The sequence below is a fragment of the Hemitrygon akajei genome, chromosome 8 (genome assembly GCF_048418815.1).
Source record: "Hemitrygon akajei chromosome 8, sHemAka1.3, whole genome shotgun sequence".
NCBI classification, from domain to species: domain Eukaryota; kingdom Metazoa; phylum Chordata; class Chondrichthyes; order Myliobatiformes; family Dasyatidae; genus Hemitrygon; species Hemitrygon akajei.
The window spans coordinates 125104767-125129792 of record NC_133131.1 but is presented as its reverse complement, the minus strand read 5'-3'; the positions used below and the strand labels follow the sequence as shown (position 1 = coordinate 125129792).

The 25026-nt window shown below is 37.9% G+C and overlaps 1 protein-coding gene across 2 annotated transcripts in view; it reads left to right on the top strand.

Moving 5' to 3' along the window:
• The window catches only part of LOC140732232 (mitochondrial glutathione transporter SLC25A40-like), a 53373-nt gene extending 30009 nt beyond the window's left edge, over nt 1–23364 (top strand). For both annotated transcript variants that reach the window (XM_073054557.1, XM_073054558.1), the window contains exons 8-11: nt 7839–7948; nt 15685–15763; nt 19423–19503; nt 22476–23364. In XM_073054557.1, the coding sequence (XP_072910658.1) occupies nt 7839–7948; nt 15685–15763; nt 19423–19503; nt 22476–22630 (425 nt within the window). In that variant the 3' untranslated portion in view covers nt 22631–23364. The remainder of the gene's footprint in view (nt 1–7838; nt 7949–15684; nt 15764–19422; nt 19504–22475) is intronic.
• Nucleotides 23365–25026: the final 1662 nt, after the last annotated feature.

The following is a 25026-nucleotide window of genomic DNA, read 5'->3' as shown; positions in this document are numbered from 1 at the left end:
AGAAAAGCTGTGGCTCATTCAACTTTTCCTCATAAGACATGCTCTGTAATCCAGGCGGCATCCTGATAAATCTACTCTGTACCCTCTCTAAAGCTTCAGAATCCTTTCTATAATGAGACATGAAGAACTAACTACAATTCTCCAAGTGTGGTCTAACTAGAGTTTGATAGAATTACAACATTGATTCACAGCTCTTGAACTCAGTTCACCAACTAATGAAGGCCAACACACCATATGCCTTTGTAACCACCTTATCAACTTGTGCAGCAACTCTGAGGAATCTGTGAATATGGACTCCCAAAATCCCTCTGTTCCTGCATGCTGCTGAGAATCTTGCCTAACACAACTATAATAGACTGTGGTTGGGTTCTGATGAAAATGATTTGCAGACAAATGGGCTTTCAAGTATCTGCATTTGTCATTTATAATGATAGGTGAGGTAAAGGTCACAGAAGACCATGACTAGATATTAGGCAGTGTCTAGCGTCATGGAAGGTGTTTACTCCCATGGGGCCTGAGGTTAGGCAACTGTGGAATCTGAATTCTGCTACAAGTGATGCAGAAGGCTTAGTAGGCAGATTTATTCAGGGCTTCTATATGCTTCCTTTGAAAGGATTTAAGGTTCTGAAACCCTTTTGCATTCTGAATGTATGTGAGCCAGGAATTTTCAACCGTCAGTGGAGATGTTAGTGTTTTTCAAGGAGGCTTTTAGAGTGTACCTCCATATATATTTTCGGTATGATAGAGCTTGAAATAGAATGTTTTGGTAATCTAATGTTAATTTAAGTTCTGTGCTCTAAGCAATAAGCCAAGTGCATTTAGAGCCTTGGTTATGAGCCTAGGAAAGGATGTAACATTGGTTTTGCAGGATTTTGTGGAGACTATGTTGGTGACACAGCTTCAGTGCTTTAATGTGCCTGCTGTAGATTTTAATGTCTCAGAAGCATACACTGTTGCCAGGTAGACCATGAGCTTTGTGCTGGATTTGCGGACTTGATCTTTAAGTACATTTCCTCAGATTGCCAAAAGCTGTTTCCGTGCAATAAGTTTCATCATTTTTATCTATCAAGAACCTATCAACCTTTGCTTTAGATATACCCAATGATTTGCTCTCTACAGACATCTCTGGTAATGAATTCCACAGATCCACAGCACTCTGGCTAGTGAAACTCCTCCTTATCTCTGTTCTGAAAGAATGTCCTTCTGTTCTGAGGCTGTGCCCTCTGGTTCTAGACTTTTCCACTATTGGAAACATACTCTTCATATCCACCTTATCCAGGACTTTTGATATTCAGTAGATTTCAGTAAGATTTCCCACTCATTCTTCTAAACCCCAGCGAGTACAGGCCCAGAGCCATCAAACATTCTTCATATGTTAGCCATTTCATTCCTGGGTTCCTTTTTTTGTAACCTTTGATCCTGCTCCAATGCTAGCATAGCCTCCAAATGTGGTCTGACCAAACCTTATTAGGCCTCAGCATTACATCCTTGCTTTTATATTTTAGTTCTCTTGTAATGAATGCTAACATTGCATTTGCCTTCCTTACTACCTGCTCATCTTAATACAACTCCTGCTGAAGTTGGGTGACTATAGTTTAGAAGTTGAGATAAATGCTTTAACAGTTGGGTTTTTACTCCAGTCTGCTGGGAGGCTTGTTGGAAGTGGGCTTTAAACAAATGAGAAAGATTGAGGAGCGAAGTTGCAGCCTTGCTTGATATTCTGTACTGATATTAGGCCTGTTGTGTACCCTTTCGTTATCATTATGGCTTGCATGTAGGATGGTAACACTGTTCTTTAGGGCGTCTGAATTTAAAATGATATTATATAGTGTCCAATAGTTAATGATCAATTTTTTTTGTAAAGTCAAAATGGGACCTACAGTGGTGCTAGAAAGTAAGTCCTAAAACTAGATAAAGATACCCAATTAAATAAGTAACACAAAAAACATTAGAATTGTTTGTTTATTTATTGAGAAAAATGATCCAATAATTGCATGTATTTGTTGGAAATAGTTTGTGAACCTCTAGGTTAATGCCTCCTACAAGAGCTATTTGGAGTCAGGTGTTCCAGTCAGTGAGTTGAGGTTGGAAGTATGGGTTGTAGAGGTGCCCTGCCCTATGTATAAAAGAAAGGGACACACAAAATTGGATTACTGACAGAGCCTGCTCTTCTGAAAGAAAGAAAGATCTGTTTATATGCACCATGCCTTAATCAAAATGACTTTCATAGGATCTTAGAAGAAGAATTGTAGAGATGCATGAAGCTGGAAAAAGCTAAAGACCTGAGTGTTCATCAGTACACAGTAAGGGAAATTGTCTACAAATAGAGGAAACTCAGTACTGCTGCTACTTTCCCTAGGAGTGGGCATCCTGCAAAGAGCACATCAAGAACACAACATGCAATGCTGAAGGAGGTGAAAAAGAACCCAAGGGTAACAGCAAAAGACCTGCAGAAATCTCTAGAACTTGCTAAAGTCTCTGATGTTTCCAATATAATAAAAACACAAAACAAGAATGGTGTTCATGGAAGGAAACCACAGAGGAAGCCACTGCTTTCCAAAGAAAACATTGCTGCGCATCTCAAGTTTGCAAAAGATCATCTGAATGTTCTACAATGTTTCTGGGACAATGTTTTGTGGAAAGATGAGACAAAAGTAGAACTTCTTGGTAGAAATACACACTGCTGTGTTTGGAAGAAAAAGGGCACTGCACACCAACACCAAAACCTCACCCCAACTGGGAAGCATGGTGGAAGGAGCGTCATGGTTTGCGACCACTTTGCTGCCTCAGGGCCTGGACAGCTTGCAATTGTTGAGGGAACAATGAAATCAAAATTGTAACAAGTCACTTTACAGGAGTATGTCAGGGGTTGCGGTCCATTACCTGAAGTTTAATAGAAGTAGGATCATGCAACAAGACAATGATCCAAAAGACAATAGTAAATCAACAATAGTGTGGTTTAAAAATAAGAAAATTTGTGTATTGGAAATGCCAAGTTAAGGTCCCAACCTTAATCTTATAGAAACGTTGTGGAAGGACCTGAAGCAAGCGGTTCATGCAAGGGAACCCACCAACATCCCAGAGTTGAAGCAGTTTTTTATGGAGGAACGGCCTAAAATTCCTCCAAGCCGATGTGCAGAATTGATCAACAGTTACTGGAAACATTTGGTTAAAGTTACTACAGTACAAGGGGGTCACACCAGTTACTGTTTCCATCAAATACATGTAATATTGAATCATTTTTCTCAATAAATGTACAAGTATAATGTTTTTATTTATTTAATTGGGTTCTCTTTATCTACTTTTAAGACTTGGTGTGAAGATCTGATCACATTTTGGATCATATTTATGCAGAAATAGAGAAAGTTCTACAGGGTTCACAAACTTTCTAGCACCACTGTACATAGTGACTGATGCTACTTCCTGACTCTTGGAGTTGATGTGTGCCATAGAACATGCACATCTTAGCTCTAGATCAGGGGCACACAAGCTTTTTTTATGCCATGGCCCCTTAATCATCAACTGAGTGTTCCGTGTTGGGAACCCTTGCTCTATGTGAATAACTCTGGCTGGTGGAAGGAGAACACTTGTGAAATCTTCCCTTATGGCAGTCAGCTGGAAAAACTGCTGAATTTATCACAGACAGATTTCTCTCATTTCTTGAATCTGGCTGCAGGCACCATGTCTGAGATCCTGTGGCTTGTTCCTCAAGCAGATGTGAATTTGTGAAAGAAGATCCTCTTCACCAGAACTTCCCTAGGGATACCATCTGGTTTTGCAGTTGACATATAGGTTTACTTATTGGTCTAGAATGGCATTGAGATGCTAAAATGGCTGTGGTTGAGGCATTTTTCGAGTGTCTCTCAACCTTAAAATTTTCCACTGTTCTTGCGTTTCAGTGTGGTTGATCCTTGGATGTTAATACCTTGTAACATTACCACATCTCCAGCAGCCACAGCTCCCATTCTGCCCTTTATAGTAGTCAATACTGTATATGGACAAATGGACTCTTTTTTTTCTCCAGTAGTGGCAGTTAGTTGCTTTAAATTGTGCTCAAACTCCTCTTGCAAGAAAAGAAGTGAGTGAATTAATGAGATTTGAGGGATTTTTCATGCATGTCCATCTTGATTTAATAGCATATATGTTTGCCTTTTAGATAAGTGTATTTGTGTGTCCAAAGATAACAAGACAGTACAATTTGGGAAGTGTATTGTGATTTGTGATTGATGAAACACTTGGTGTATTTCAATTGTTATCTTAACATAACAACTTTTGTTTTATTTCCTATCTTTACCCTTCCTTGCATGTGATTGTCTACAGAGCTTTCTGCAAGGAGCATAAAGCATCTATTCTGTGTTACATACATGACCCAATTGAAACCAAATGTATTATCTTAAACACTTTTTCAATTTTGCACAACCTATTTTGTTTCTATCATTAAAATAATTCCCTGAGAAATGTTGAGAACAATATAGATGTGTGCAAAATCATACATGTTATCTGTTCCTTATACTATTTGAATCAATTTCTGTATCATTCTTTACTGCATTCACATCCCTGCTTTAATGGTCCCAGTGTTCATGAAAATGTAATGAGATGCAGAAATTGAATCTTTTATATTTTTTTCCAATTATACTGGAAAGTATGTTATTCTCTTGCTCAAATGTCACCTCTTCATTCGAGAGTTGGATAGACAGTTGGGTTGCTAATCAACAGACGTTTAATATACAGATAAGTTAGTTGGCTAGCTCTGTTTTTATCTTCATTTTGAATAAAACCATTTACTTTTTTGATTGCTTGATGTGCATACGAGGGTATTTATTCATATGGCTCTGAATAACGAAATGTTGTATATAATTTCAAGCTCTGTCACCTTATGTTCCATCTATAATATTCTTGTGTCCATATCCCTTGTTAACCGCTTTGTATTCTTCTTTCTATTCACCTCTTCACATTTTTTCTTCTGTTCACATCTTCCCAGTTTTATTTCCTATTTACATCATAATTTGTAAGTCATTGCTGCAGATTTTTTTAGTGCCTAAGCACCAATCCCCATAATGCTCATTAGTTACAGCCTGCCATCTTAAAAAAAAACGGTTTATTCCTTGGAGCAAAATAAAATCTCAGTTTTTGGGAATTTGAAACAAAAAGTAAGCTGAAAGCATACAGCAAGTCCATTTTATAACTTATTCTACAAAACATCTTGGTTAGTCCTGCCCATTTCCCGGCCCCTCCTCATGATAATCACCAAGTCTCCAAAGGGACATTGTTCCACGCCAAGCATAGTTCATGTCCAATCTTTTGTCTTTGGCTTGTATGTGGTAAGTTATTACTTTTTCTGTTACTATTCTCTGTCCTCTGCCCTTTCAAAGTTGCCATTTTACTCCACTTTTTTACATTTTTATTCTCTATTCTGATGATTTTATCAATTGAATCAAATCTTCTACCATGGCCATTCAGCCAATTTTGTAATGGCCATAGTTGCAGTCATGTATTAATATAATGAAGTGAGCAGAGAAGAAGCTAGATTCTGCTGCTGAGTCTGAGTGGACCAAAAACATTGGATTAGCTTTGTTGAGTCTGTGGCTTCTGGTGTGATTGTATACTGTTTATACTCCTTTAATGAAACTGACTATTCCATCCCCCGAGCAATGTCATCCACAGTATACTTAAGTATAAATGAGCCTCATCTGGGCCTAACTTTCATGATGAGGTTACTAAACCTGATTCTTTATAATAATTCCAATAGGTTGTAACTTTTATTGTCTGCCGTTAAAATTTCATTAGTGGCACGGGTATCAGTTCCCACATGTATGCTGATGTGCATTGATTTTCTTCTTTTGTTTTGACTCCATCACTGTTACCATTCTCTCTAATGACCACTGACTGATTAAAGACAGATGAGTTACAACATTGCTCCTACTTATACTGCCTATAAAAGTTTTTGCCCCTTGTGTTTAAAAAGTATTAAAACACAAAATAATTGCATAATTACTCATCCCCTTCAAGATAGTAGTTGAACCTTTGGCAGAAATTACAGCCTTGAGTCTGTGTGGATAAGTCTCTGTCAGTATTGCACATCTGGACGCTGCAATTTTTCCCCATTCTTCTTTACAAAACTGCTCAAGCTCTGACAGATTGCATGAGGATCTTGAGTGAACAGTCCTTTTCAAGTCCAGCCACAAATTCTCAATTCGATTGAGGCTTGGGTTCTGACTTGGCCACTCCAGGACATTAACTTTGTTGTTTTTAAGCTATTCCTGTGTAGCTTTGGCTTTATGCATGGGGTCCTTATCTTGCTGGGAAACAAATCTTCTCCCAAGTCGGAGTTCTCTTGCAGACTGCATTCAGGTTTTCCTCCCAGGATTTCCCTGTATTTTACTGCATTTTACTCTCTACCTTCACAAGACTTCCAGGGCCTGCTGCAATGAAGCATCCCCACTGCATGATGCAGCCACCATCATGCTTCATGGTGGGGATGGTGTGGTTTTTGATAATGTGTGGTATTTGGCTTGTGCACTCAGTGTAATAGCCAAAAGGCTCAATTTTGGTTTCTTCAGATCATAGAACCTCCTTCCAGCTGACTTCAGAGTTTCCTACATACCATTTAGCAAACTCTAGCCAAAATTTCATGTGAGTTTTTTTGTAACAGTGGCTTTGACTTTGCCATTCTCCCATAAAGCTGTGACTGGTGAAGCACTCAGGCAACAGTTGTATACGCAGTCTATTTCTTGATGATTGACGTAACTATACTCCAAGGGATATTCTGTGACTTGGAAATTTTCTTGTATCGGTCTCTGACTTGTTCTTTTCAATAACCCTTTTGCAAAGTTGCTTGGAGTGTTCTTTTGTCTTCATGGTGTAGTTTTTGCCAGGATACTGACTCACCAGCAGTTGGACCTTCCAGATACAGGTGTATTTTTATAACAATCAATTGAAACACCTTGACTGTACACAGGTCTCCAAAAACAGATCACCATTTAACTAATTATATGACTTTTAAAACCAATTAGCTGCACCAGTGATGATTTGGTGTATCGTATTAAGGGGGGGGGGGGTGAATACTTATGCAATCAATTATTTTATTTTATATTTGTGATTAATTTTTAACTTTGATACGAAAGAAGAGTCTTTGCTGTTGATCAGTGTCAAAAAAGCCAAATTAAATCCACTGTGATTCAATGTTGTAAAACAATAAAACTTCCAAGCAGGTGAATACTTTTTATAGGCACTATAGTGTCAGTAGAACTAAAGCTACGTGTAGGCAATTGCACGCAGTACATTTTTTTAACCACCTTGAATGCCACCAGTGAGCCCTGATGCTCTCTTTCTTCTGTCCTTTCATTCTGGTATTTGCTACTGTCATTGCTGCTCTTGCTCAGGTACAAAGTAGCATTTATTATCTTAAGTACTGAAACTTCCAGACTGCATTTTGTGTCATAATCACTTTCATTCACCTGTATCACAACTAGAGGGCTTATGACATTATATAAAAATTGTCTTACTACATCGGAATGTCATGAGTTTGATTTCCTTTTAGAGTAATCGCAGCATTAGTTGCATTCCCTGGTGAGATGTTCATTCTAGTTTATTGTTGTGGATTAGACAAGTAATACTGTGCCAACAAACAATTAATAGTCATTTACGACAAATAAATATTAGTTTGTTGTTAGTAATTAAGTTGTATTGAGTACAAACCGAAAAACCTAACTACTGAATCAAAGATAATTAATGAACGTCTACATTATCTTGTTTATTTCCTCATTTGCAATGAGGTGTGTTGCCTTGGAACTATAGAGTTACACAACAGGGTTTTAATTCAGCTATCTGTCTCACAGCCATTTACTGGTTTAACTATGAACTGATGAAGAAACAGTTATGCAAGAAGTACAATATCAGTGAACCTACGTTAACGATCAGTTTTTCCTCAGGAGCATCATCAGGCGCAGTAAGTTTGACTCCAGTTATGTAAGCAATTCTACCAGGGATAATAGGTGATTTTAGGTCACATATTGAAACCAAATGCATTTCACGATAAATTGAATGTTTTGTAAATCTGAAATTATTTCTATTGTTTTAACTAATTGTCTTACTCAAGCACTCAAACAATCAAAATCTCAAATAACTGTTACTCTGCCTTTTGTAAAATAATTGTCCTCATTATTATTTAATAGCCTTTGGTTGTTTAATGTTAAAATATATGGGCAAATTGCAAAATTAATTAAATTCTGATTAAAATTGCAAGCCTAGGGTGTCTTGAAAGAAAGGCATGGATGATATCTCTTTAATCCCGAGAGGTTTTACAATGATCTATTGTCATTTCATATCAAATAATTTTCCCACAGTAAAATTGTGTGTTGCTTAACAGAGTTTACTTGTATTTATGTAACTTGAAAAAGCCTTTTCTATAAATTTACTTTTCCAGCTTTATCTTGGTTTTTCTGTTTGTTTTGAATAGTTCTCTATTCACATTAAAAATAGGAGTTATTCTTGTGTTTGCTTCATCTGTATACCAAGTCATTGAAAGTTCTGTGGTAAGGTTTTGGCATTGCATTTACAGTTGAAGTCAGAAGTTTACATACACCTTAGCCAAATACATTTAAACTCAGTTTTTCACAATTCCTGACATTTAATCCTAGAAAACATTCCCTGTCTTAGGTCAGTTAGGATCACTACTTTATTTTAAGAATATGAAATGTCAGAATAATAGTAGAAAGAATGATTTATTTCAGCTTTAATTTCTTTCATCACTTTCCCAGTGGGTCAGAAGTTTACATACACTTTGTTAGTATTTGGTAGCATTGCCTTTAAATTGTTTAACTTGGGTCAAATGTTTTGGGTAGCCTTCCACAAGCTTCTCACAGTAAGTTGCTGGAATTTTGTTCCATTCCTCCAGACAGAACTGGTGTAACTGAGTTAGGTTTGTAGGCCTCCTTGCTCGCACACACTCTTTCAGGTCTGCCCTCAAATTTTCTATCGGATTGAGGTCAGGGCTTTGTGATGGCCACTCCAATACCTTGACTTTGTTGTCCTTAAGCAATTTTGCCACAACTTTGGAGGTATGCTTGGGGTCATTGTCCATTTGGAACACCCATTTGAGACCGAGCTTTAACTTCCTGGCTGATGTCTTGAGATGTTGCTTCAATATATCCACATAATTTTCCTTCCTCATGATGCCATCTATTTTGAGAAGTGCACCAGTCCCTCCTGCAGCAAAGCACCCCACAACATGATGCTGCCACCCCCATGCTTCCCTGTTGGGATGGTGTTCTTCGGCTTGCAAGCCTCACCCTTTTTCCTCCAAACATAACGATGGTCATTATGGCCAAACAGTTCAGTTTTTGTTTCATCAGACCAGAGGACGTTTCTCCAAAAATAAGATCTTTGTCCCTATGTGCATTTGCAAACTGTAGTCTGGCTTTTTGATGGCTGCTTTGGAGCAGTGGCTTCTTCCTTGCTGAGCAGCCTTTCAGGTTATGTTGATACAGGACTCGTTTTACTGTGGATATAGATACTTGTCTACCTGTTTCCTCCAGCATCTTCACAAGGTCCTTTGCTGTTGTTTTGGGATTGATTTGCACTTTTTGCGCCAAAGTATGTTCATCTCTAGAAGACAGAATACGTCTCCTTCCTGAGCGGTATGACGGCTGCGTGTTCCCATGGTGTTTATACTTGCGTACTATTGTTTATACAGATGAACATGGTACCTTCAGGCGTTTGGAAATTGCTCCCAAGGATGAACCAGACATGCCATCATTTTCTGACCTCAATCTGTTAGAAAATTTGTGGGCAGAACTGAAAAAGTGTGTGCGAGCAAAGAAGCCAACAAACCTGACTCAGTTACACCAGGTCTGTCTGGAGGAATGGAACAAAATTCCAGCAACTTACTGTGAGAAGCTTGTGGAAAGCTACCCAAAACATTTGACTTAAGTTAAACAATTTAAAGGCAATGCTACCAAATACTAACAAAGTGTATGTAAACTTCCGACCCACTGGGAAAGTGATGGAAGAAATTAAAGCTGAAATAAATCATCCTCTGTACTATTATTCTGACATTTCACATTCTTAAGATAAAGTAGTGATCCTAACTGACCTAAGACAGGGAATGTTTTCTAGGATTAAATGTCAGGAATTGTGAAAAACTGAGTTTAAATGTATTTGGCTAAGGTGTGTTCAACTGTACATATAGCCCAAGGTTACATGAAGGCAATTCTGGATCCTATTAAACACTTTCAAATGGATCATTTGTCTTTAATGGCAGGCAGTTGCAACTTTCATGGAAACTTTTGTGACTGCTTACATTTGGAGGAATCCTGGACAAGTACGTTTATCTAATTTCTCCACTACTTAGGCTGGTGACAAATTGGGAATCCTTGGAAATCTTAAACGGGCTTTCCAAATTTCAGCTGGGCGAGGTGTTCCTGACATCCTTAAAAGGATTTTGAAAAATATTGATTCTGCCTCTAAATAACTGCACGTGAAATGTAACTGTTCTCAAAATCTCTCAGTGATTGCCTAAAGCAGAAGGGGGTTATTTGCATCAAATTTTTGGTATCTGTTATTTTCCTACATACCAATCTGACACTGGGAGTGTGACTGAAAACTGCTGACCTTAAAGGTCACAGTGAGAATGCATAGATCAAAAATACATGCTCTATTTTAACTACTATACTTCAATAGAAGTGTTTTGAAAAGGGGCTGAGATTGCTTCTCCATACCTTCTTAAAATGTGGTATGAATATCAAAACTGATATTTGGCATTCATAATTCATATACTAATGGGAGCTGATAAAGAATACAATTGTATTTCTAAGAGTGGATGGTGAGTAATTGGTGATATCGTGCTGCCTAGAAAGTAGTATTAAACCAGCTAGATTTTCTTTGGATATAGGATACATTAGGAAAATGTGTTCATGTTGAATAACAGCTACATCAGACATTTTATGGACCTCCAGCATGGTATTGCACCTGTGAACAACATTTTCCAGGACATGATATAAATTTAATATTTGCTAGAAATGTGTGGCAGAGCAGCAAAATACTGCTCCACGATGATAATGAGTAAGTGACTCAAACCACTAGAGTCATAGAGAGAGCACAGAAAAAGGTGGTTCAGTCTACTGAGGCTATGTCAACCATCAGGCATTAATTTTTACACTGATCCTTCCCTATTCCCATCAACTTGCCACCCCTCAGATTTTGCAACTCATCTACACAGTAGGGGTTATTTATCTACTAACTGGTACACTTTTGGAAGATGAGGCACATGACAAAATAGGCTAAAGTCAGCATGGTTTCCTTGAGATGAGATCTTGCCTAAACAAATCCATTGGAATTCTTTAGAAAAAAATACAGACAGTCTGGTCAGTGGATGTTGTTCACTTAGATTTTCAGAAGGCCTTTGACAAAGTGCTGTAAATGAGGCCAATTAAGATAAGAGCCATGGGACAGAAAATAACTGGTGTGGATATAAAATTAGCTGATTGGCAAGAGGCAAAGAGTGGGAATAAAGGGGGACTTTTCTGGTTGGCAGATGGTGACTAGTGGTGTTTCACAGACGTCGGTATTGGGGCCGCTACTTTTCACATTTTGTGTTGATTGAATAACGGAATTGATAGCCTTGTGGCCAAGTTTGCGGATAATACGAAGATAGGCCAAGGGAATGGTAGCGTTGAGGAAGCAAAGAGTCTGCAGAATAACTTCAACAGATTGGTAGAATGGGAAAGAAGTGGCAGATGGAATATAGTGTAGTGAAATATATTGTCATGCACTTCTTGAGAAGGAATGTTTTCTACAATACAATGTTTTCTAAACGGGAAAAATATTCAAAATTCAGAGGTGCATTGGGACTTGGGAGAATTTATGCAGGATTCCCTAAAGGTTAACTTACAGGTTCAGTCAGTGGTGAGGAAGGTAAATGCAATATTAGCACTTACTTCAAGATGTCTAGAATATAAAAGCAAGGATGTAATGCTGAGAGGCTTTATAAGGGATTGGTAAGGCAGCACTTCAAAGTTCAAGATAATTTATTATCAAAGTACGTGTATGTCACCATATCCAACCCTGAGATTCATTTTCTTGCGGGTGTACTCAGAAAAATCTAAGGAATATATTAGAATCAATGAAAGACCACACCCAACAGGATGGACAAACAACCAATTTGCAAAAGATAAACTGTGCAAATACAAAATTTTAAAAATACATAAATAAGCAGTAACTGTCAAGAACATGAGATGAAGAGCCCTTGAAAATAAATCCATAAGTTGTGGAACAGTTCAGTGATGGGGTGAGTGAAGTTATCCCCACTAGTTCAAGAGCCTGGTTGCAGAGGAGTAATAACTGTTCCTGAACCTGGTGGTGTGAGTCTTGAGGCTCATGTATTTTCTTCCTGATGACAGCAGTGACAAAAGAGCATGGTCAGGATTGTGGGAGTCCTTGATGATGGATGCTGCTTTCCTGCGATGCTTCCACGTAGATGTGCTCAGTAGTGGGGAGGGCTTCACCTGTGATGGATTGGGCCGTATCCGTTACTACTTGATTTTCTATTCAAGGACATTGATGTTTCCATACCAGGCCATGATGCAACCAGTATTGTTGAGTATGGAGAGCAGTTATGGATCTGTTATTTAAGAGAAGATGTGCTGGCAAAAGAGAGAGTCCAGAGGATGTTCACGAGAATGGTTCCAGAAATGAATAAGTAAACATATGAGTGTTTGGTAGCTCTGGGCCTGTATCCACTAGAGTTTAGAAGAATGGGAGGAGTGCGGGATTCACTCGAATCCTTTCAAATATTGATAGGCCTAAATAAAATGAATGTGAAAAGGATGTTTCCTTTAGTAGGTGAGACTAAGAGCAGAGGGTACAGCCTCAAAATAGAGAATATTCATTTAGAATAGAAATGACGAAGAATTTCTTTAGCCAAAGGGTAGTGAATATGTGGAATTCATTGCCACAGGCAACTGTGGTGGTCAAATCATTGGGTATATTTAAGTTCAAAGTAAATTTATTAAAGTACATATACAGTGGCATGCAAAAGTTTGGGCACCCCGGTCAAAATTTCTGTCACTGTTAATAATTAAGTGAGTGGAAGATGAATTGATCTCTAAAAGTCATAAAGTTAAAGATGAAACATTCTTCTCAACATTTTAAGTGTATTATTTTTGTTTTGTACAATTTTAGAGTGGGGGGGAGAAAGGAAAGGAGCACCATGCAAAAGTTTGGGCACCCCAAGAGATTTGAGCGCTCAGATAACTTTTACCAATGTCTCAGACCTTAATTAGTTTGTTAGGGCTGTGGCTTGTCCACAGTCATCATTAGAAAAGGACAGGTGATGCAAATTTCAAAGCTTTATAAATACCCTGTTTCCTCAAACCTTGTCCCAACAATCAGCAGCCATGGGCTCCTCTAAACTGCTGCCTAACACTCAGAAAATTAAAATAAATGATGCCCACAAAACAGGAGAAGGCTATAAGAAGATAGCAAAGCGTTTTCAGGTAGCTGTTTCCTTAGTTCATAATGTAATTAAGAAATGGCAGTTAACAGGAATGGTGGAGGTCAAGTTGAGGTCTGGAAGACCAAGAAAACTTTCTGAGAGAACTGCTCTTAGGATTGCTAGAAAGGCAAATCAAAACCCCCTTTTGACTGCAAAAGACCTTCAGGAAGATTTAGCAGACTCTGGAGTGGTGGTACACTGTTCTACTGTGCAGCGACACCTGCACGAGTATGACCTCCATGGAAGAGTCATCAGAAGAAAACCTTTCCTGCATCCTCACCACAAAATTCAGCGTCAGAAGTTTGCAAAAGAACATCTAAACAAACCTAATGCATTTTGGAAATAAGTCCTGTGGACTGATGAAGTTAAAATAGAACTTTTTGGTTGCAATCAGCAAAAGTATGTTTGGAGAAAAAAGGGTGCTGAATTTCATGAAAAGAACACCTCTCAACTGTTAAGCATTGGGGTGGACAATCATGCTTTGAGTTTGTGTTGCAGCCAGTGGCACGGGGAACATTTCACTGGTAGAGGGAAGAATGAATTCAATTAAATACCAGCAAATTCTGGAAGCAAACATCACACCGTCTGTAAAAAAAAAACAAACAAAACTGAAGATGAAAAGAGGATTCTTCTACAACAGGATAATGATCCTAAACACACCTCAAAATCCACAATGGACTATCTCAAAAGGTGCAAGCTTAAGGTTTTGCCATGGCCTCACAGTCCCCCGACCTAAACATCATCGAAAATCTGTGGATAGTCCTCAAAAGAGCAGTGCATGCAAGATAGTCCAAGAATCTCACAGAGCTAAAAGCCTTTTGCAAGGAAGAGTGGGCAAAAATCCCCCAAACAAGAATTGAAAGACTTAGCTGGCTACAGAAAGCGTTTACAAGCTGTGATACTTGCCAAAGGGGGTGTTACTAAGTACTGACTATGCAGGGTGCCCAAACTTTTGCTTTGGGCCCTTATCCTTTTTTGTTACTGTGAAATAGTAAAAGATGGAAATAAAAAAAGTAATCTTGCTTAAAATATTAAATGTGCCATCTTTAACTTTATGCCTTTTGGAAATCAGGTCATCTTTTACTAGCTTAGCTATTCGCAGTAACAGAAATTTTGACCAGGGGTGCTTAAACTTCTGCATGCCACAGTATGTCACCATATACAGCCCTGAGATTCATTTTCTTGTGGGTATACTCAACAAATCTATAGAGTAGTAGCTATGACAGAATCAATGAAAGACCAACCACGGAGCCGGAGATGCCAAACTGCAAATGCAAATATAAATAAATAGAAGTAAATAACATTTCAATTGGTGGAGCAAATGAAGTTGAGTATAGTTAACCCTTTTTGTTCAAGAGTTTGATGACTGAGGGTTGGTAAGTGTTCTTGAACCTGGCAGTGCAAGTCCTGAGGCTTTTCACCTTCTACCTGGTGATAGCAGCAAGAAGAGAGCATGACCTGGGTGGTGGGGATCCCTGATGATGGATGCTGCTTTCCTACAACAGTGTTTCATGTAGATGTGCTTAAAGGTTTAGAGGTCTTTACCTGTGATGTACTGGGCCAAATCCACAACTTTTTGTAGGATTTTCCATTCAAAGGCATTGGTAAAGCAGAGGTTGATAGGCTGTTGTTTAATTGGGGGGGGGGGTCATAGGTTTTGGGGAAGAAGGCAGGATAATGGGATTGAGAGACATAATAAATTAGCCATAAATAGAATGTCGGAGAAGATTCAGTGGGATGAATGGCCTAGTTCTATTCCTATGTCATGGTCTATAAAGGAAACCCATTTCGTGATTATGGAGGATACTAACCAATATAGATATACTGCTGTTCAGGATTGAATTCAGGTTGCTGTGAGGCAGCAATTCTACTCGCTGTGTCACTGTGCCACCACTATTTCTAGTCTCTGTTACATGAAGACTTCTTAGTATTAAAATTGCCTTACGAAAACCAGAAACTGAAGGAAAGACATTTTTTTTGAATTAGTGCATTTTTAAGGAGCGAGTTCCAGATTGGCATGTGTACTCTTTACCAAAGGAGAAATATCTCAACACATTTTCATTTACCATCAATATAAAGAATAAATAATACAATATAGACAACTTTTTTAGTCTTTCCTATTAAAATTTGAATCTTGTTTAAGCTGAATAAAAATAGAAATAAGTGGAATTGTGTTGTGCTTTTGCTTTCAGATTGCAGCTGTATTGACTTTACCATTTGATGTTGTGAAAACCCAGAGACAGATTGAGATTGGAGAGTTGGACATAATGAGTATGTAATTTTAGACTTTAATTTAAAAGTGTAATTTGCTTATCAATTTGTCATAAGTGCTCATTGCATTATGTATCTAAGCAGACCTTTGGGGAGCCTTACAAAACTATTCAACCCGTCATGCATGTGTCTTCAAAAGAGCTATCTAATAAAATTCAAAGTTGGATCACTGAATATGTTATGAAGTTCTTCAGCCCGCTTCTTGATTAATTTCCAGTTCCATCTGCTTTCTAGCCAAGTATTTATTTTTGTCTGTAAAAGCCAATGAATTTGTAAGATAAAGCAGTAGTAAAGTCTGTGCCTGTAAAGTTGAAAAACACTCTTGGCATATTTCTTCTTATATTATTTATTACTTCAGCTAAGTTTTAGACATACCTTTGTACTTTTTATCTCTGCATTTTGAGAGGTGTAAAATTCAGAAAATGAGTTATCTTTGTTATTTGCTATTGTACCTATGAATTGGGAGATAGAATAAGCACTTACAGGGTGTATTTGTTTTTCTGCTGAACAGCATCATAAAAATGTTTGCACCATTTCTGTTTGATTGTGCAAGCATATGTTTAGAACATAGAATGGTACATCAGAGGAACAGGCTATTCAGCCCATGATGTTTTATCTCAGAGCCCTTTAAACACACCTATTGTGCATCTGCTTCCATCACCCACCTCAAGAAGCACATTTCAGGCACCCAGCACTGTTTTATTAAAATTTAACTTGTCCTGCATACCCCTATTGAAATTCCCCCTCATCTTAATTATACGCCCTCGACTATTAGATATTATGATTCTCTGAAAAGGCACTCTACGCCCGTCATAATTTTATAAACTTCTATCAGGTCTCTCCTCAGCGTCTGCCACTCCAGAGGAAACAACTCTACTTCATCCAGAACGTGTGTTCTAGTCCAGGCAGCAACCTGATAAACCTTTTCTAAACTCTCTGCTAGACTCCAAATCTTCCTACAATGGCACAACCGGAATTGAACGCAGTACTCCAGTTGCAATCTAACTAGTTTTGTGAACTCCATGCCATGATGAATAGGGGCAAGTGTGCCAATGTCACCATTACCACTCTATAAATGTATGGCCACCTTCAGGGAGTTATAGACTTGGATCCCTCTGTACATCAGTGTGGTTAAGTGTCCTGCCATTAACTTTATATTATCAGACCACCCAAAATGCACCAGCTTACAGTTGTCTGATTAAACTCCATCTGCCATTTCTCTGCCCATATCTGCAGCTAATCTATATCCCACTGTGTCCTTTGGTAATCTTCTACATTATCCAAAATGCTACCAATCTTTGTCATCTGCAAACTTGCTAACCCATCCATCCATGTTTTTATCCAAGTCATTCATATCACAAACAACAGAAGTCCCAGTACAGATCCCTGCAGAACACCACTAGATACAGACCTCCAGCCGTAATTGACCTCTGCCTTCTGTTTTCTATGGGCAAGCCAATACTGAATCCAAACAGCTGTCATCAAGAATCTCATGCATCTGAATGAGGCCCGAAACATTGACTACTCTTTTCCTTAGATGCCGTCTGGCCTGCTGAGTTCCTCCAGCATCTGCAGATTTTCTCTAGTTTCTAGTTGGTAAGACGTGGCTTGCCCTGAACAAATCCATACTGCCTGAATGCCTATAAATAGGGCACACTTTTCCAAATGCTCAGAAATCTTATTCAGAAGAATTTTCTCCAAAATCTTCCAAACCACTGATGTGAGACTCACTTGCCTATAATTTCCAGGATTATCCCAATTTCCCTTCTTGAACCACACAACAACATTAGCTACTTGCCAGCCCTTTAGGAGTTTTCCTGTGGCTACAGAGCACACAAAGGTCTTGGTCACTTTTGAGGGAACTGGTGTAATGCTGAAGGAGCTTTTAGATAGATAGATACTTTATTCATCCCCATGGGGAAATTCAACTTTTTTTCCAATGTCCCATACACTTGTTGTAGCAAAACTAATTACATACAATACTTAACTCAGTAAAAAAATATGATATGCATCTAAATCACCATCTCAAAAAGCATTAATAATAGCTTTTAAAAAGTTCTTAAGTCCTGGCGGTAGAATTGTAAAGCCTAATGGCATTGGGGAGTATTGACCTCTTCATCCTGTCTGAGGAGCATTGCATCGATAGTAACCTGTCACTGAAACTGCTTCTCTGTCTCTGGATGGTGCTATGTAGAGGATGTTCAGAGTTATCCATAATTGACCATAGCCTACTCAGCGCCCTTCGCTCAGCTACCGATGTTAAACTCTCCAGTACTTTGCCCACGACAGAGCCCGCCTTCCTTACCAGCTTATTAAGACGTGAGGCATCCCTCTTCTTAATGCTTCCTCCCCAACACGCCACCACAAAGAAGAGGGCGCTCTCCACAACTGACCTATAGAACATCTTCAGCATCTCACTACAGACATTGAATGACGCCAACCTTCTTAGGAAGTACATTCGACTCTGTGCCTTCCTGCACAAGGCATCTGTGTTGGCAGTCCAGTCAAGCTTCTCGTCTAACTGTACTCCCAGATACTTGTAGGTCTTAACCTGCTCCACACATTCTCCATTAATGATCACACTTATTTATCACACTTCACACAATTGTGATAAAATGAATATGCTAAGAACAGAAGCAAAGCTATTCAGTGGCCTTATGGGCTCTGTAAATTACCTAATTTGATATATCTGCCTTTCTTCCATACTTCTTAATAGTTTGCAAATCTGTTAATTCAAGACTTAAAAATGATTGTTTACCAAGTGTAAATTCTATTTATGGAAAAGTTTCAAACTTCTTCAGCCTTCACATGCCAGAACAGTTGGCTCTAATATTTGCTATGTTCACCCTTTTCCAAAAATTATCCAACCAGTAAAAATAGCCTTCCTCCATATATTTTGTCAGTTTCCTTCATCAGCCCACAGTTTGCTTGTAACAGTTTAGTACAGCTGCAGCATAAATATCTCTCGTTTTCTAGTATTCTAGCTACAAAGTTTAACATTCTTTAAGAATTTGATTACTTTCTGTACTCAACTAAATTGTCTTTAATGAACTATGTTTGTGCATTCCCAAATCCCCTTGGAACCCTACTCTTAGCTTTTCAATAGCATAATAGTTTTTTTTTTAAGATTCAAGCATATCATTTTGTATTTGTTACATTGAAATTCATTTTCCATAGTTGTGTCTAATAGCTTAATCTTAATCGTTCTTGGTAATGCTTCAGCACAAGTTACAGTGCCCTCCATCTTTCTGTATTAACTAACTAGGATTTAAACATTTTTAATCTAGTTAGTTAATAAATACATTGAAAAATTAAGATCCCAACAAAATTCTTAATATTCAGCTAATTTTTTATCCAGTTTAGTAATTTGCCTTCAATTTAGTGATTTGTGATGCTATGGGGGAAATCCTTAATAGAACATTTATAGACATCACTTCATGCAGTATTTTTAAGTACTTCAAAAAAGGTAAGCACATTCTGCCTTAGGGTTTCACTTGTCTTTCTCCAATTATAGACACATTTTCCCAAAAAAAGCTATTCTCATATTGCTGGGATAGATTATTTTCCTAACTTACAAAAACAAATCTCTGTATTTAGAAGCATAAGCAATTGATTATCAGTTAATGCAATATAACCAATATGCTTAATATTTGTTCTAGACTCTCAAAGTAAATTATCTTCCACCTGGAAAATAATGAAAAAAATATTGAGTCAATCTGGATTTGGAGGTTTATTTGTAGGTAAGTAAAACCACTTAAGTTCTTGCTATACACTGGATTGACTTAATAGTCATTTTATCATTGGGAGAAACTGTCCTACAACTGCAACAGGAATTTTAATTTTAATTTTTATAGCAAATGAGTGTCAGTCTTGAACCTTGGAGTGGCTAGTACCTTTCCTCATAACTGTTCTAAATATTATATTTTGCATGCTATTTCCTAGATTCTTCACTATTGTTTGCTTCTCTTGGAATGGGCAATCTCCAAGAATCAAGTACATCAGTGTAGCCTTCCTTATCAGGCAGAGAAGTAAACTAATAAACCTCAATTTAAATTTTGGTGTATACTAGTTTTATGGTTTGTGCATACAGTAGGTGCTATATCCTCAAAATGTTCTCCTCAATATTTTCACCACTACCTGAGAGCTGACAGAATGTACCGTAATGGAATTTTGTTTTCAAACTCAAAGTGCATTATGACCATGATCAATACAGAATATTTCCTTAGCTTAGTCAATATTGCCCCCTCTATGCTTTCTTCCCTTCTCTCTTTCCTGAATCCATTGTATCAAAGAATATTTGAGATTAACTTATCATTCCTTTTTTAAATAATTCATTACTCTCCTTAATGACACCCATTGTTGCCACAGCTTTTTATTTCCATTTGGTTAATTGGGTATCTGTAGTTCTCCAAATCTGCAGTGCTTAGTGCATTTCTTAGGTTCACAGTAAGTATAGTGGATTCCAAGTAATTGGACCATCAGTTAATTGGGACAGCCACTTATTTAGGGCAATTCTTAAAGAACAAAAATTCATCAATAAAATTGCCAGGATTCCCTTCATTTATTTGGGACATAATACTGCTTAATTGGGGCAGAAAACTGTTGCCAAACAGGTTTAACTAGGGTCAGTCATGTGCACTTGTGTGGCCATTTGATGCTACACCATGCTTTGAGTGAACAGTTTTTAAATAGCATCGGTGTATGTGCTTGTGTTCAAAAAGCAGTGATTTTTATCACTGATAGTTGGCAAGAAATAAGTAGTAAGACTATTCCAAACTGTTTTGCTCATTCCGGTTTCAAACATTCAGGCTTGGAGGTTTCAGAAATGACCAGGAGTAAAAATAAAATGATTTCACTACTACAAACAGTTTGAAACAATCATTCAAGATTATTGTCAGTACCTTCAATGTTACAATGAAACTGAAGATTTGGAGGATGCAGTCATGACAAGTATTGTATGAAGGCAGTCTTTTGATTTTGTTCATTGAATAAACTGGATGAATGCTTCTGTCAATAACTATTAGGAACTAATAGTTTTATAGTACTGTAGTGTTCTAATTTGTTTCATTTAAATACATAATTTGTTACTGTTTGTCTTCTGTAGACCTTTTTAACTATTTCCATGGAATTTCAGCTAATTGTGGCAGCTGCTGAATTGGGCCAAAATATACTGGTCCCGATGTGTCCCAATTAACCAGAATCCACAATATATGCATTTTAGACAATCTTGCACTGGTTCAAGTATGCCCAACATTTGTTACTTTTTATTTATTTTATTGTTTCTTCAAGTCAAAAGTGATGTCCATGAAGGCAGTGACTCAGGTTTAGTTGTTTATGTTTAGGTTGGTTGGCATGGTTTTGGGGAATAAAGGGGTTAGGGTTTTGGAACAGGGATGTGCGGTGTTAAGAGATCAGGCCAGCGTACAGATCGTTGCTTAAAGGCCAGTAATTCCATCGACAGATGACAGGTCTGCAAGCACTGTGGACAAAAGACCAGAGAGGACAGCAGCTGGTAACTCCTCAGGTCAACAAGTCACCCTGGTTGGTAGGTATTGGAATCAGAGGTCCATGAGGGCAGGAAGCACAAGGGCCAGGGACTCGGTAGTGAGTCTGGAGTTTGGGTCCTTTCATCGAGTTCTGACGTTGTTATCGAAGATTGAAGCTGGAATGTTGAAGACTGAAGTCTGCAAATTGAGAAGTCAAGGCTCATTGGCCTAAGCCCTGAGTCTGCATGTCCACTGAGAAAGTCGGAGGCCTGATGTCTGAGAGATCATTGAAGGTTCAGAGATGGCCTGTCCTGGGGTTAGTAGTCTGTCTGCATCTGAGTGAGTGGGTGGAGGAAGGAAATGCATTTGTTCTCTGCTTTTTTTTAGTTTGTTATTTGTGCTATTCTACTGTACATTGCAGGCATACTATGCTGGCACCAGAATATAGGCTGCGGTCAGCGCATCCTTGGGTTGTGTTGGTTGTTAACGTAACCAATGGATTTCACTGTAGGTTTTGATGAACATATGATAAATATGTGAATCTGAACCTTATTCTCTGCAAATTCATCGTCTAAACATTTTCTAGCAACAGCATTTGCTGATTGCCTTTGTATGGTTTCTCCCTAGCAGAGATTACTTACCTGTATCAATTAATGATAATTTCTGCTTGCTGTAATTGTTGCATTCCAAGTGCACTTTTGCCCAAGTATAACACCAGTTCAACTCTTTCTTCCAGTTTGCCAATCAACAAGCTAATCTGGGTTTGAGTCTATTCTCTTTAATTGATGTAGAATAACATCACAACTTTCTACGTGTGTTGTATGGAGACTTGAACTGCATCTGTAAACTAGTAACATAGTATGAAGAATTGCTTCTGCATGTGCATTTATATACTAAAAATTTAACCTGCCTCTGCACTTGCTCTGACTTTGTGCCATTGAAACTGTCCTTGGTTATCAGCACAAGCACTAGCTAAAGGTGACATTACTCAAACCTGCACATGACCAAAGAAAATTGATTGAAGTAGTTAACCACTAGTATTATCCAACCAATACCTTCAATGTTATGATAGGTTATAAACATGAACTTTTAATTTTGAACATTCAAATTTCATCAAAAGTAATTTAGTTCTGCTGCACTTGTCAAATTAATAGACACTTTTTTTTAAACATGTGGATAAGTAAGAATGTTTCCTGATCTAAATTTTGCACTGCCTTAATCCCCAGGTTTGTTGCCTCGATTAATGAAGGTAGCGCCAGCTTGTGCGATTATGATCAGTTCCTACGAATATGGAAAATCCTTTTTCCGTAAAATCAACACAGACCGGGAGAGCGAAAAGGCTACAAGTCAGGCACTGGCTGAGAAAATACATACAGGTTGAGCTTGAGGAAGAAAGAAAGCATGATGGCAATCTTTCCAAAAATTATGGACAAAAAAAAACTTCAAACATGGCCTACCCGTGATTACAGAGGTGAACCCTTGGAACATTAAGCTACTTGTGAATGGACACTAATATTATTAGTGAAATATATTTACAAGTTCATTTTCCAGTGCTTAACCTTGCTGAAATCTGTGCCTTGAAGTCAATGTGTTTTACTGTGTCTGGTTATAATAATATGAAAGCTATATGAAATAGTCTTATTAAGAAAACTATAAGATTTACTGGTTAAGATTGTGAAAATGGTAGGATTTTACCTACAAAACTAGATGGTAAAGAAAAGTTGTATCACATTTGATGTCCAGAATGCAGCTGTAGAAAATGAAAGTGCAATACCAATTTAGAAAGCAATGAAACTCAAGACATTTTGCAAAGTATATCAGCTAACTATTATGGAAACCTTAACTAACCACAAGCATAGCAATGTTACCTTTGTTTTACACCTTAAAAGTAATCCCACTAAAAGATTTATAACAAAATTTCTGCCAGTACAGTTAATAAACACAAACTGGACTGGTCAGATAGTTGTGGGTATATTTTATCTGAACACTCAATTTATTGCATTGAAGATTATTTCCTTAAAATAGTTGAGTAAATATTAAATTTGTGAAATTGTGCAATTTTTTTTTCTCATTTTGGATGTCAAATAAACAAGCAATGCACATACTATCACCAGACCTTTTGATTCGATTAATGTCTTGTGAAAAGATTTAATGACAGATGTCAGTTTTTAAACTACTTTTCCCTCCAATTCATTTTTAGGTTTCCAGATATGGCTGCATGTGTACAGAAGTTCATCTTTCCCCAATAAGAATTGTTTACATGGGATTTTAAAAAGTTGTCTGCATTTTATAAAGACCATGTGAGATCATGCATTGACATATTACCATTTGAAAGGTTGTGAAGACAGTGCTCTTGGAACTACCCCCTTTTTTTCCCTAGCAGCCTCGCTATGACCATCCGGCATTATAAGTTGGAAAACTAGACAAAGGTACTTGAAGATCTGTTGCAGGTGGTGTTTCCTATAACTTAGGAAAAGTAGATAAAAGGCACCACCATGTCAAAACATTTTAAAAGGCATTCTTACAAAAAATTCAAAAAATACCTTACAGCATTTGACATACTGGCACATCAGGAAACTTTAAAGTTTTGTGACAGGCTTGAGTGCTTTTAGCAGTTGTTAAGCTGTGCCCTATTTTTGTCGTCTTACTTTGGTGCTCATTGCAAGGCATCAAGAGTCGATTAAGGCACAAAAGACTACAGATGTTGGGATCTAGAGCAAAAAGGCAAGTTGCCGTAGGAAGTCAGTGGGCTGAACAGCATCTGTGGGTGCAAAGGGATATTCAGTGTTTTGGGTTGAGTTCCTCCAGCAGATTGGGTTTTACCAAGAATTGGTGGCAAAAATAAATGGATAACTGAACCTCACTGTATCGTCAAACAATCTCGTCACTTTCTCAAAAGCCCTGAGATTTTTTTCGAAATTGTATTTTCTGTATGCATTAGGATTAGGTTTAACTGGTTTAGAAATTAATTTTGCAATTAACTATCCACAATTAACTATAATTGTATTTGTGAGACAATGGAACTCTGAAATGAAAACAGGTTGGAGATACAGGTGCAGAAATGGCAGATGGAATTTAATCCGGAAAAAGTGTAAAGAGCTGCAATTTGAGCTCAAATACAAGCTACAAAAAACATGACAGGACCCTTGGGAGTATTGATATACAGGGTATCTTGGGGAACTCCCTGAAAGTGGCAACACAAGTAGATAGGGAGGTAAAGAAATTTTACAGCGTGTATACCTTTATTGGTTTGAGTATAAAGGTTGGGGAGTCATGTTGCAGTGTATAAAACTGTGGTTAGGCTACAACTGACTATAGTGTGCAGTTCTGGTTGTTGCATTTACAAGCAGCATGTGGAGACTTCAGGATGGCTGCAAGAGATTTACCAGGCAGTTGCCTGGGTTGGAAGGTAATAGCTATAAGGAGAAGTTCGACAAACTTGTTTCTCTGGAAGAGAGACCAAGGGATGACCTACTAGAAATAAAATTTTGAGACATTGACAGGGTAAATAGCACTTTTCCCAGTGTGGAAATGTCAGATACTAGAAGGCATAGTTTTACCATGAGGTAAAGGAGATTTATGACACAGGTTAACTTTTAACACTGGCAAATCCTTGGAATGTGTGGAAGCAAATGCACTAGCAACATTTAAGAGGCATATTACAGACACATGACAAAACAGGGAGTGGAGAAATATAAACCATGTATAGGCAGATGGGATTAGTTTAAGTTGGTATTGTAGTTATTCTCCATCCGCACAAGTGCTTCGTAAGGCTGT